Source organism: Juglans regia, chromosome 15 (assembly GCF_001411555.2).
Source record: "Juglans regia cultivar Chandler chromosome 15, Walnut 2.0, whole genome shotgun sequence".
NCBI lineage: Eukaryota > Viridiplantae > Streptophyta > Magnoliopsida > Fagales > Juglandaceae > Juglans > Juglans regia.
In genome coordinates, this window is record NC_049915.1 from 2556122 (window position 1) to 2571369 (window position 15248).

The 15248-nt window shown below is 33.7% G+C and overlaps 1 protein-coding gene across 1 annotated transcript; it reads right to left on the reverse strand.

Moving 5' to 3' along the window:
• Positions 1–6132: 6132 nt before the first annotated feature.
• Positions 6133–12320, reverse strand: LOC118344731. The gene is made up of 6 exons (XM_035686058.1): positions 12154–12320; positions 11752–11898; positions 10372–10810; positions 10140–10256; positions 6297–6351; positions 6133–6191 (listed from the first exon to the last, which is right to left on the reverse strand). The coding sequence occupies exons 1-6, from the start codon at positions 12318–12320 to the stop codon at positions 6133–6135; spliced, it is 984 nt and encodes a 327-aa protein (XP_035541951.1).
• Positions 12321–15248: the final 2928 nt, after the last annotated feature.

Here is a 15248-nt window from a genome sequence, read left to right on the forward strand (position 1 = left end):
GACAGCTAAATCTAGGAAAATCAATCTTATTATTTGAAAATCAATTATAAATAATTCTTAATTACAAAACTTTTGTAACTTGACTCTCTTACTTGTCTAGACAAATGACCCATTTGTCTTCTACTGCAGTAGCAGACAGAACCTCTGACGATTTTCAAACTATTGACTTCCCTCTTGGAACTCCAGTCGATGAACTCAATAACCTCAACTCCGACACGGAGTATGCATGCACTCAAAAAGAGAAAGAGAAAAAACTAGAAAATTCTTATGAGAATTTTCTCACACTCAAACTCTTAGATCTCTCTTAAATCTCCAATCTCTCTCAAAATTAACTGATCAAAAGATACAACCCTCAACCGAATTCCTCAATTAAATAATTTGCCCAGTATTTGATCTGCAGTAGGATTCTGCTAACGGACTGAGTTTGTTAGGAATTTCAAGTGCAGTAGGAATCTGGTGATGAGAGGACTCTGCTGGGAACGACTCTGCTAATGCGTTTGTTAACATGAGGCGCTGAGTCTTCTCATAAGATATAGTTTCCATTCAACTGGATAATTCCAAACTCCTTGAACTTCGGATACACACTCTCATGACTTATCTAAGATATTATCTAATAACCGCTTAATTCAAATTAAATTTTCTTAGATAAAGATAAAATATTTACATTCATCCAATCTCAACAATCTTCCAACTTAAATAAACGTCTCTCGTTCTAGTAATCTAATCTTAGCCAACCACATTTACATTTACACAGGGGATTTGAAGGTTTGGGAGGGTTTCACAAAGGCTTTATTGGTATGGTTTGGGCCATCTCCATACGATGACCCCATGGAAGCCTTAACAAGCTGAAACAGACTGGATTTGTAGAAGAATATAAGTCTAATTTTGAGTCAATGTCAAATAGACTCAGGGGGCTGTCGGAAGGGTATAAATTGAGATGTTCTCTTAGTGGACTCAAGGATGAGATAAGGTTAGCTGTGAGGATGTTCCATTCTAATAATTTGTTGAGATCATACAGTCTTGCAAAAATTCAAGAGGAAAATGTGGGCATTAATAGAAAATCTCATAACAACCATGACACTAGAATAATGAAATTACCCCTTGCAGCAACAAACAACAATGTTAGATTCGGGTTTAAGGCTATTGTCCCTGTGCAGAAGATCAAACCATAACAAATGAAAGAGAGGCGGATCCTTAAGTCCCAAAACCATGAGAATTAAGGGGAGGTTGGGAAGTCAAGAGATAATGGTCTACACTGGTAGCACTCACAATTTCTTGGATCCCTCAATAGCAAAAAATGGGGGTTTAAATGTGAATCATGGAGAGAAGGTGAGTGTTAGGGTGGCTAATGGTGAACTTGTGGGTTGTGAAAGGAAATGTGCTGCTGCGAAGATTAAATGTAGGGTCATACTTTCACCATAGGTTCTTTTGTACTAGTCCTAGTGCACTGTGATATGGTGTTACGGGTATAGTGGCTGTGTGAGTTGGGACCTATATTGTGGAACTTCAAGGAATTGTCGATGCAGTTCCAGCATAAAAGGGCAGGAAGTTTGTTTACAAGGCTTATGTTCTTCCAAGTTAATTGAAGCGGGGAATTTAAATAAGAATCACAAGCTGGAAAAAGGGGGCTGTTATTACAACTAGTTGAAACCAAAGAAGAAAGGTCGTTTGGAAGTATTACTATAGTTGTACAACTGTTACTTGATCAATATAAGGAATTTTTTGGTGAACCAAAAGGATTACCCCCACCTAGAATGCAAGGCCATGCTATTACCCTTTACCTAAACAACAAGCCTAGTTCAGTGAGACCTTATCGTTACCCCAACTTCCAAAAAGATGAAATTGAAAAGATTGTAAAAGAATTATTGAGTTCAGGGGTAATAAGACCCAGTACTAGCCCCTATTCATCCCCGGTGTTACTTGTGAGGAAGATGGATGGGACATGGAGAATGTGTGTGGATTGCTGAGCCTTGAATAGTGTGACAATTAAGGATAAATTTCCAATTCTAGTTGTGGAGGAATTGCTGAATGAACTCAATGGGTCTAAGTTCTTCTCTAAGCTAGACTTATGATCGGGTTATCAACAAATCCAGGTTAAGGTTGAAGATATCTATAAGACAACATTTAGGACTCACAAAGGACATTATGATTTCCTTGTCATGCCTTTCGGGTTAACAAATGCACATTCTACATTTCAAAGTTTAGTGAATAACATTTTTAAACCTTACTTGAGAAAGTTTATGTTGTGTTTTTTGATGATATTCTAGTGTACAACAGCTAACTGTAGGAGCACATAGAGCATCTAAAGGTGACTCTTGAGGTGTTGAGACATCATGGTTTGTTAGCCAAAAGTTAAGGCTTACTTGGGGCATGTGTTCTCAGCTGACAGAGTTAAGGTTGACCCAGACAAGCTGCAGGTAGTGGAAGATTGCCCATTTCCGACCTCATTGAAGTCTCTAAGAGGGTTCCTTGGGCTCACACGGTATTATCGAAGGTTTATTAAAGGTTATGATAGTTTCGCAGCCCTACTGACTCAATTATTAAAAAACAATCAGTTTGTTTAGAGTGAGGAAGCTAAAGAGACATTCCAAAACCTAAAGAAGGCAGTGACCCAACCCCCAATGTTAATTCTTCCAGACTTTTCTCTACCCTTTATAATAGAATGTGACGCTTCGAGAAGTGATATAGGGGTTGTTCTTATGCAAAAAAAAGATCAACAACATTCTACAGTAAGGCATGATAGGGAAGGGTGTTAGCTTTATCAACTTATAAAAATGAATTATATGCATTGGTGATGACAGTACAAAAGTGGACACCATACCTATGGGGGTAGCCATTTGTTGTAAAAATTGATAATCAAAGTCTTAAATATTTGTTGGAGTAAAATATAGGCACTCCCATGCAACATAAGTGGGTGTCTAAATTGCTGGGTTATGATTTATTAGTAGAATATAAAAAGGGAAGGATAATACAGTGGCTGATGCAATATCCAGTAGGTTAGAAGGGGAGTCTGCTAAAGAAGAAATTGTTCTAACTACTATTTCTTTGCCAACTTTAGAGTGGTTAGAGGAGATTAAACAAGGATATTGTGCAAACCCGAAGGTGCAAAATTTATTGATGAGGTTCAAGAAGGGAGAATTACCTCCCACTTATGCAGTGAGGAATGAGCTACTGTTCTATAAAAATAGGTTAGTGATTGCGGAAGATTAGGCGTTCAGGCAAAGGCTTCTACATCTATTGGACACTAGTCCTATTGGGGGTCATTCTGGCTATGACAAAACCCTACAAAGGGTCAGCATTAATCTTGGAGATTAACGTCTTCAAGAGTGTAGGCAAAATTAATAAGTGGTTGAGGTATGAAGTTTAGGTGTTTCTATGATGATTAGAGAACGTCATGACTACCTATTTTATAATTTTTCTTTATCATTTCTATTTTAAATGGAGGATATATAGGGGCCGGTGTAAACGTGTCCAGTTCAAACACGCGGGAGCAGTGGGTGGTCAAGTTTTGTTTGTACTTTAGCTTTTATTTGAACATGATGAGTCGAGCTGATCACACTAGTTTTCATCGATGATCATAACGCGGTTAACATCATTTAATAAACGAATCGAACTAAATTCAAGTTTGATCGGACCGATTTTGAACTGCCAGCACTGGTCAAGTAGTATTGAAACTTTATTTTACAAAACGAAACTCATGTAGACGATCGACTTTTCAATTTTTACACAGTACTTCAATAATATATTACTGGTTTTGAATTTATTTAAGTTTTTTATTTGAATCTGGGAGGTTTGAAATAAAATGGCAATAATATTTTATTAAAAAAATACTTTTAAAAGAAAAGAAAATATTTGTTTAAGGTTCATTTCCCTTTACAAAAATGGCTTTAATTTGTTTTGCCATTGTCATGTCGAATAACTTTTCCAGTAATTAACCGGCAAATTTTCTTAGGCAGGGATTGTTGATCTGATGGATCAAATATGAGAAATGCTTTAGGTCACGAATTCGAGACTCAAAAAGTATCTTGAATGAGATTTTTTTTTTTATACTTTTAAATAATATTGTGAATTTTTTATTTTTTTAAAAAATATTTATGATGATTAAAAAAATACATGAAAAAAGGAAACAATTTACACTATTTGAGACACTTTTTGAGTTCCAAATTCGGGACCCGTAGCAGTACTTATCAAATATTGATGATCTACTGGTAATACAGACGGATTTATTTCATGACTGTGACCGAATAAGATAATTATGATCATGAGATCATAGAAAATTCATAATATTCAACAACATTTTTGTATGTATATATAATATTATAGATTACTGTTACATTCACAAAAAAATTATACAAAATATATATATATATATATATATATGACAAACATCAGAATATTCAACAATTTATATATATAAATATATATATATATATTTATATAACGACAAACATCATAGAACTATCTTACAATAGAGTTTCGAGAGTCCTAATTAATAAAAAGTAGCAGATTTCATATAATAATTATCACCAGCCCAGTACTCCTGGGTTTTAAAAAATCAACATTATTCCAAGCTAATTAATGAAGATCATACTGAAGCCTTGATCATAATTTTATCAAATTTCACACTGAGGACTTGCATGACTGGTTGTAGGACGTTTCAATCGGACCTGGTTTTTTCCAGTCCGGTCAGGAACCTGGGTTCTTTCATTATGTCCGGCTTGATTGTCATTCTTAATTTCTGTAGCAAGCGTTGCTGGCAGCTTGGATTGAAAAGCCTATTCTGCGACTAGAAAATGAACCAATCTGAATAGAATGCTGAGCAGAATATATATATATATCGAACCAAAGGCCATAATGTAGGATAACAAACAAACTAATTGGAACAATGGGCGCCACAACAATTATTCGGATCGGAACACTAGTTTTGCTTTTAAAGACCAAAAAATAGGCTACAATGAAGGCTATCAGCATGCCTACTATTGAAATGAAAAGGATAGCGAGTCCCAATGCCAACCTACGAGGTAATGATTTGAGGAAATCCTTGTCGGTGTAGCGGGATGTGAGAATTGTCAAGAAAACTAATATTGAAGACGAAGAGAATAACATGGCTACTGCATCTGATACGAGAAATAACGTAAACCAGTTGCTTTCCAGAAAGATAGGAATGCCTGTTTGTTGATTGTTGCCACCCGGTACTGTGAATAGGCTAGGTGTAACTGGTCTGGTCCGGTTTGATTTTGGACAAAATCTAGGACTGAATCAATATGTACCAGATTTGCATTTTTTAAAATCGATTACGCACGACCAGTTACCATCCTAAACCGGTACTTCTAATTTTATCGGTTTCAGGTCCGATCCGGTTTTCTGATTTTTTTAAAATGATAGTTTGACAGTTTGTCATTAAAAATTTATTTATAAAAAAAAAATGATGTAAAAAATCTATTTTATACTTTTATTAAAAAAATATGTTTTAACTTTTACTAAAAAAAACTTGCTTTACTAAAAACTATTTAAATAAAAGATCTGCTTTACTACAAAAAATCTGATTAATTAAAATCTGCTTTACTAAAACTGTTTTTCCAAAAAACCACCTCACTAAAAAAAACTACTACAAGCTTATAAATATAACTAGTACAAAAACTGGAAAAAAGCTTATATATATTACTACAAGCTTATAAATATAACTACTACAAGCTTAGTACTTACACATTTTTTAAAGAAGTCACAAGAAATTCAAGAATAGATATCAACAAACCTATGAGTCTATGGAATAAAATAAGTTCAAAAGTCTAAATTAGAAATCTAAAAGTCCAACAAATTACAACTCCAAAAGTCCAAATAACAAGTCCAAAAGTCTAAATTACAAGTCCAAATACTAAGTCTGAATTACAAGTCTAAAAGTCCAACAAATTAGAAGTCCAAATTATAATAACTTAGAACATCCAACAAAAAACTTCAACTAGAACCAATAGCTATGTACCAAGCCACCGACTCCAATAGTCCCTTCAACAATCCTTGCAATTGTATGAAAATAAATCAAACAATTAATTCCAATAAAAAGTTAGTAATTACATTAAATAATAATAATAAAAACTTAAGGAAAGATGTTATACAAGTTGACCAACCTTAAATTTAATTATCTCCAACCAAAGAAGTAGATCTTGAAGAATTCTCTAGGTCTTCCATGAGCTCTACACAAAAGGGAAAAAAAATAAAAAGCATAGCAATTAAAACAAATTACTAATATGATTTACACTTTAGAGATAGTTAAAGAAAATGTGAATGATGCTACATACCTGTATGAATTTTCTCAAACTCCTTAACATCATCCATTAAAGTACAAATTTTAATCTGGACAAAAGAACAGATTCAAATTTGTGTACAAATAAGGGTTTTTACCATAAGTGGAGATAGGCTACTGCGGAAAGGATGAAGTACTCGACCTGCTGTGCTAAAAGCTGACTAAGAGGCCACTGTAGATATCGAAACTGCAAGAACATCCCGCGCAACTCTTGAAAGCACGCGGTATCTAATGGAGTTGACATTCCACCAAGTCAACAAATCGAATTTCTCATCATCTTCTTCATATTTTTCATATAAATATCTCTCCAATTCATATTTAGTCTCCAAAGAGTTCTCTGACTCCAAACGCTTTTTAATTTGTGCATGGATTAATGATCTGAAATCACCTTGATCTACCCCAACAGTTGAACTTGTACTACTAGCCCCTCTCTCGCTTAATTGGCTTATAGTTTGATTTTATGCCCCAACATTACTTCTATCATTTTCACAATAACTATCATATAAATGAATCAATGCATCTTGAACCTGATCCACCAACATAAGAACTTTTGAACTATTATCCTCATATATACCTTCAAAAATATATGTTAGACAACACATTTTATATCGAGGATCAAGAACCAACCCATCATGCAAGAAAAGATTCATTTTTTCAAGATTTTCCCAATATTTCTCACATTTAGATTTCATAGTAAATGTCATTGTCCTCAAATTATGAGGCCTTTTCACACACTTCAAATTAATTGCAGCTTGAATTATTGCTAGCTAAAATACAAAACTGTTGCAAGTGACATAATTGGTTCCCTTGAAACGCAAGGTTGTATCATAAAAAGTTTCAAAAATTTTACAAACAACCTACTCTTATACCAATCATCCATGGTTGGAGGCCCTAACTTGGATGTCCCTCCTTTACTCAACTCACTAACACCATCATCATCTTTACTATCATCCTCCCCAACACACTTAACATATCCCGGATCTTCATCCTTTAGCCGTTTAAATATTTTTTGAAACTTTTCAGCCATATCCAACATCATATAAGTGGAGTTCTAACGTGTTACTACATCTAAGCATACACTACTTTTACAAGTAATATCATCACTGTCACAACATTGCTTAAATGTGTTCCACCCTTGTGGGGATGATTTCACATACTTCACAACTCCTCTAATTCTTGCAATTGATTGATCATATTCTTTCAACCCATCCCGAACATTCAAGTTCAAGATATGAGCACAACATCTCATATGCAAGAACTCATGTTCCAAAATCGTATCCTTTCTATTCATTGTCTTTCTTTTGAGATACGAAACTGCCCCATTATTTGAACTTGCATTATCAAGTGTAATTGTAAATATTTTGGGCCTCCCTCATTCAAGCAAACACATTTCAATTTGTTTACCTAGTGTCTCATCCTTACGGTTTTCAACCTTGCAAAAACTGATAATTTGTTTGTACATGTTCAAATCTTCATCAATAAAATGTGCAGTGAGACACATGTAGTTAAAATTTTGTACGGATGTTCATGTATTCGTGGTTAGACAAATGCGCTGCCCTTTAAGAGCACTTTTCAGCTTGTCTTTCTCTCGCAAATAAAGTTTATAAATTTTTTTGCAACCGTTACACGTGATGGAATCGCATTCCATCTAGGTTACACAACAAACATGAATTTCTTAAACCTCTCCCCTTCCACATGTTTAAAAGGAAGCTCATCAACAACCAACATTTCTACTAAGGCTGCTCTACACGCCTCAACACTAAAAGCAATAGATACGAGCCCCCCATTGCTTGATCCAGATTGGAAACCCGATATAGATTGGCTTCTATCCACTTTCCTAAATGGAGACTTCTTACATGTTTTTTTCCAAGTGTCCCAACATTGATTTTGTGCCATTTATATTAGGATCACAAGCATAAGTCATCCCACAAAGGTTACATGAAGTCCTAGGTTTTGACTTATCCTTAATATGAATCTTTGTAAAATAATCTCAAACTACATATCTTTTCCTACCAGTAGATGGCTTGCTTACATTAGATTTGGTAGAAAGCAGATCATTAATTGCCATTGATTTCATAGTCCTTTGACTCCTTTCCACTGGAGGTTGAATATTTCTGTGTGTTTCTGTTTCATTTGAAGGATCCATCTATGATTTTGTAGTAACAAAAATAAATAGAAAATTGTTGAGCCTTCACAGTGTATTCAAATCTTCAACCCCAATTGATAAACATTAAACAAGACACACTACATAGATGTTATTCAAGTAGAAAAATTACAAAACCCTATCAATGTAATTTCAGTTACCCAATCTCAAAACCCAATTTCACAAACCCAATCACAAAACCCAATCAAAGTAAAATTCGGATTCAAAAAACCCTAATATCACAAATATCAGCTATCATATTTTCAAAATAATTTTACAAACTTAATCACAAAATCCTAATATCACAAACACAATAATAAACACAATCACAAAAAATTCTAAATTTCGGATTCAAAAACCCTAATATCACAAAACTGAAAACCCAATCACAAAAATTCCAATATCACAAAACCCAATCACAAAAATCCTAATATCACAAAACTCAATCACAAAAATCCTAGTAGAGTAGTATGTAATTTCAAAAAAAAAAATTACCGTTCGAGGCAGACTCGGTAGACAAATAGGGGCCGAGAGAGTTGAGAGAAGAGTGAGTGAGAGACGAGACGCCGAGGCAGAGTTAGAGAGGAGAGAGTGAGCGGATGAGAGAGTGAGAGGCAAGCCGTGAGACAAAATACTGAGAGTCTGAGACTGAGAGTTTGAGAAGTGAGAGGCAGAGGCTATCCACTTACGAGAGAGACGATTTTAGGATTTAGTTGTAGGGAAAACGACGCCGTTTGGCGTATTTATAAAATATTTGATTATTTTCATTTTTCAATGTGTGTGTGTGTTTTTCTAAAATGATAATTAGAATTTATATATATTTGTACTACATTTTATATACTATAGTCTAATAGTATTAATATTAGCCTATTAGTATAGTTATATTAATATATTAGTATTAGTTATAGTGATTTAGTATAACTATATTAGTATAAGTATAACTATAGTCTATATTAAACTATTAGTATTAGTTAAATAGTTATAGACTTATATATTAGTATAGCAATATAATATATTAGACTAGTCTAATAGTATTAATATTAGCCTCCTAGCATAGTTATATTAATATATTAGTATTAGTTATAGTGATTTAGTATAACTATATTAGTATAAGTATAATTATAGTCTACATTAGACTATTAGTATTAGTTAAATAGTTATAGACTTATATATTAGTATACCTATATTATATGTAATATATTAGACTATATAATAATATTAATATTAGACTATTAATATAGTTATATATTAGTATTAGTTATAGTAATTTGGTATAAGTATAACTAGAGTCTATATTAAACTATTAGTATTAGTTAAATAGTTATAGACTTATATATTAGTATTGCTATATAATACATTAGACTTATAATAGTATTAATATTAGACTATTAGTATAGTTATATATTAGTATTAGTTATAGTAATTTAGTATAACTATATAAGTATGACTATTATATTAGTATAACTATAAGTATAACTATAGTCTATATTAAACTATTAGTATTAGTTAAATAGTTATAGTTAACTACAAGAACGGATCTCGGACCGGACCAGTTCAAAACCGATCCAATTGGTCCGGTTCGGACCGATTTTCTAGTTTAAATTTACACTCCTAACTATGAAGGCAGCTGTAAAAACTACAGTGGCAATTAGTGCTGCCATGAGCATGCAAGATTTTGCCGTGTTTTTCATCCACTTTAATTTCACCATTCTTCTGTAGTTCTTTATGGGTCCTCTTAAGTATATCCCTAGGTGTTTCTCCTTCTTCATTCCGCTTGTTCACATATAACTTTGGCACAATCTTTTCTATCTCCTACAATAACCAATTACTTGTAAATTTAAACATATAGAAAGGGGAGACTATGCAATATATACATGTTCGACGAGAAAAAAGAAGAAGAAGAAGAAGTTGACATGATATTTAACACCCGCATGTACGTACTTGAAACCACAATAACTATCGTTGCATTTGAAGGGCTGCTTCTGAGACGATATTCAGTCGATCTGAAGAAGGCAATTGCCATGTTGTTCCCCCCATCGGCCTCATAGCTCGCAAGGTTGCCCTTCAAAACACCTATATCATATATTAAATTAAAAACACGCTCTTGTCGATGTTTAACAGCAACGTGAAATAAAGTTCCATATTCCTTGTCAACTTGCCATATGAGATCGGGATAAGAGCGTATAAGTATGATTACAAATTCAAGGTTCCCTACTTTTGTAGCTTCAACAAGTAGTTTCATCATATGCTTGTCATCATCAATCGCAGTTGACGAGAAATATATGTCGCCTCTGAGTTGTTTCCAAAGGCGGTAAACTAATTGATGGGCCGATGCTTGCATCAAAGCTTTGTTGCAGAACCGACCTCTGAAGCTTAGTTAGGATTAAGAGAATTAAGATCGTCTGGTTAAACAAAAATATTAATTCTATATGCGAAAAGTAGAATATCATATTGTTTAGGATATATATTATATATAATTAGTTCTTATATTAATGGATCATTATTTCATTGCTTCAACGTCGTCATATACATTTTATTTTCCAATATATGCTTTTTATTATAGCTATATAGCTTAATTAATTTCTGATCATCAATTAATTATACACGTGCAGGAAATCTAGATGCATTTCTAGTATATTAATTGCAATTAGTGACAAATAATTTATTTTAAGAGTCTCTGAGATTAACGCCTTCAAATTTAATTAGGTACTTGCCTAGTCTTAAATAGCAAATCGCACTGAAAAGAAGAAGAATTAACACTAAAATGATCTATGCATTTAACATTTATAAGTAGTTATTTATAAAAAAAATAAAAATAATAATTATAAGTAGTTAAAGAATTAATATGATGAGAAATGTTATTATAAGGTCTTGTACACCACACACTATAAATCCACGTAATTTGATTTATATTTAAATTTTAGAATTTATTTTTCAACTCAAACGTTGAATATTGTAGTCTAGAGACCTACGAATAGAGTTATTCACGGCCTTCTATCTACTTCCCAATGCCACGTGCAGGCCAGGGTATATATAAAACTATATATGCGTGAACAACAAATTATGAGATAACTTCCTAGTTAGCTAATGGTAGCAGCAGTCTACCACAACGTAGAAGGCACGCATGACACCTCTCTAAGGCCGGACACGTACATGACCTGGTAAATTTATATACTTGATTAATGAAGAAATTCCTCCGGTCCAGTTATAAATATACACAAGCATACTTACATATATACATACGTACGTACGTACGTACATACAAACATATATTTAGGTTAATAGTTTCGGTTGGAAATAAACTAACAGGAGTTTAAGCATCTTTCCCACACTGATGGCTAACTTTTGCTGCCAATTTCCGAAGGTTTTTTGGCCAACATTTCCAAAGGATACCAAAGAAGTTCCTTCTCTCCAGGTGTTAACTTTACAATTTCCAGAATTTTGTGTGATGTATCTGTTCATAAAAACCAAGACATTTGTCAAATATTGTTATTTAGTCTATTTTCAGTAACTACTATTTAATTGGTTAATAGCATTTTTCATAATTACTAATTGTCTCAAACTGATGATCACAAGTGTAGGACATACCATACAAATCGGTGGAAATGGTAGCGTTAAGGAGATTAATGTGATCCAGAGAACCAAACTCTTGAATACGAGTCTTAGAGTATAAATACGACACCATGTCTCTATTTCCAGTCTTTATTGCCTCGTAAAGTGGTCAACCTTGGATATGTCATCCTTGGGGATCATTGGCAGTTTGTTGTTCTTTTTCACCATCACCTCTGCAATTGTTACGATTTCTGATTGAGCGGCAAAATAAAGGGCCGTGCAGTTGCCTGGTTTGGTTTTCGATTCTAGTCGTTCCGGTGTCATCCGTTCCACGAGTTCTTTTACAAAACAGGTGCGTTTTGCAGCTGCAGCATTGTGAAGAACTGTGGCTTCCTCTTTTGTTATGGGGGCGCCAAGCTGGTAGTTTGGATTTTTCTGGATGAAAGCTTCAGCAGCTTTCCAGTCATCTTCTAGGGCAGCTCGAGGGAGAGGAGCATAAAAGGCACGAGATTGAGATAATTAATTATCACCCTCTTCCATTATTTTTCCTCGATCTTTCTAAGAATATTGAAAATTAATTACAAGAATTAATATGATATTACGTATGTATATATGCATGAGATGCTTAATTAGGTGAATAGATATATATACAATATATGGGTGACGACTGCTTTAAAAAATAAAGAAATATTTTTAAAAAGAGTAATGATACTCGTAAATCCTTTTTACAAAATTATTTTAATTTGAAAATATTTCTGCAAAACCATATTATTTTTATGTTATTTTATAAAAATATTTCTGATTAAAAACATAATTATTTAAAAAGTAATACTACATGCAGTCGTGGAGTGTGTAAGCGCCATGCAGTCATTTTGAAACAGAGTGGAATCTACTATTAAAAAATTATTATTTTTAATGTAGCTCCCGTCTTTAAAATTCCAAAAGGTTTGTTGATGCAACTTAACGAAATGATAAGAGGCTACTAATGGGGGCAAGCAAATCAAGAAAGAAAGATCAACTGGTTGAATTGGTCTCAAATGGGGCAGTCAAAGAGCAAAGGAGAGTTAGGTTTTAGAGAATTTGAAAACTTTAACAATGATTTGCTTGCAAAGCAAGAATGGAGGCTTATAACCATTCATAACTCACTAGCAGCCACAATTTTGAAAATAAAGTACTTCCCAAAATCAAATTTCTTAAATGCAAAGTTGGGAAGCAGCCCCTCATACATATGGAGAAGCATCTTATAAGCAAGACCATTAATCCAAGAAAGTCTTATATGGCGTATAGGCAATGGAAAAACTGTTAACATATGGTCTGACCCTTGGTTACCTCAACCAGTGTTATACAAGCCTCAAAGTGGAGGCAGAATATTAGGAATTGAAGCTAAAGTGGAAAAACTCTTAACTATAGACTCAAAAAAGTGGAATATTCCTTTAATCGAATTCATTTTCAATAAGGAGGAAGCTGATCTCATTGCTCAAGTCCCTATTAGCCAATGCAACCAGCCATACAAGTTAATTTGGAGAGGTAAAGCAGATTGAAGAGGCAAAACAGATGGTATTTTTACAGTCAAAAGTGCTTACCATATACAAGGGGAGGGTAAGGAACAAACAAGGGGCCAACAACCCAGCAACAATAAAAGTTTAGAAGAATGGACCAAAATTTGGAAACTTGAAATTCCTCTTGTAGCAAAAAAATTTTCTTTAGAGAGCTTGCAAGAACATTTTGCCCACTAAGTTGAACCTATGCAAGAGGAGAGTTTTGGAAGATCCTACCTACCCTATGTGTTTAATGGAACCAGAAAGCATAGAACACATATTGTGGAAATGTGTCTCTACTAATGATGTCCTCATCTTATGCACCAGGACAATTCAAAAGAGCAAGAGTTCAACCAAGAATATCATGGATCTGATGCAACAAATGTTTATAAAACTAAACAAGGTTGAAATGCAAGAGATGGCTTTAGTACTTTGGACCTTATGGTGGAGAAGAAACCAACTTGTTTTCAAAAACATCTAAATCAACCCAAACTCAGTAATCAAAAGAGTAAGACACCTACAAGAAAAGATCTTAGCAATGCAGACAAGAGAAACCATTCAGAGTTCATCTGTTAACCAAAGAAGAATATTATGGGAATGTCCACCTCAAGGTTTCTACAAAATTAATTGGGATCTGGCAGTTGATAACAAAATTTGTAAAATAGGGATTGGTGCTTCTGTCAGAGATGAACTTGGCAGATTTTTGGCAACCTTGAAAGAGAAACAAGATTCATTACCAAACCCTTTGCTAGCAGAGGCATTAGCAGCACGTAGAGCAACAAGATTTGGTTTGGAACTTGGCATGTACAGAGTTATTTTGGAAGGAGATTCCCAAACTGTTGTCAATGAGGTGCAACAGATGCAAAAAACTCAGAGCTACTTTGGCATGATTATCTCTGATTTAAAAGCAACCTTAGATCAATATGATGAATGGAAGATTTGCCATATAAATCGTGAAGGAAATTCAGTGGCTCATGAACTAGGAAAAGATGCATTACTTGTAACTGATTACATAGTATAGCTGGAGGAAAATCGAAATTGTTTTCAATCTATGTAATGTTCATGTTAATCAATGAATGAGGTTATTTTAAAAAAAACAAAAAAACAAAAACAAAGACCGATCGACATCATGTTGATATTTGATATTTTTTTTTTTTTTTTTTTAAATTTTGGGTTTAACATCACGTAAGTTGTAACATGGATGTCAAGCTTTCCACATGGCATTAGCCAATCGAAGACCGACATCATCACGTGGATATTTAATGCTTATTGTGATTTAACATAACGCAACATGGATGACAATTCAGCTTTTCACATGCATGGCTATCGAGACATTGCAATTTTGAAACAGCCTTGTGATTGATATCCGCATAAGTGAGCTGTAAGGCCTTCCAAAGCCTCCACATATTATTTAGAGATTTTCGGAACTAATATTGAAAAGGTTGAAATGGTGTTTTGTTTAAGTGGCATAATTTCACATGTTAATTTCTTTCATATTTCCTTCTCATAGTTCCTCTTGGTATCAAGTATCCAATACTATTCACCAAGTGTGGCTAAGATCTTTTCGAGTGTCCAAGCAAAACTTCTCTAACCTAATTTAGACATTCCACACTATAATTTTAAAAACACTGTACTTGGTGCTACTATCGAACATACTATTCACTCTAAAAGAAGTGAAAATAAACTTTACATTTTAAAATCTTAAATATACACA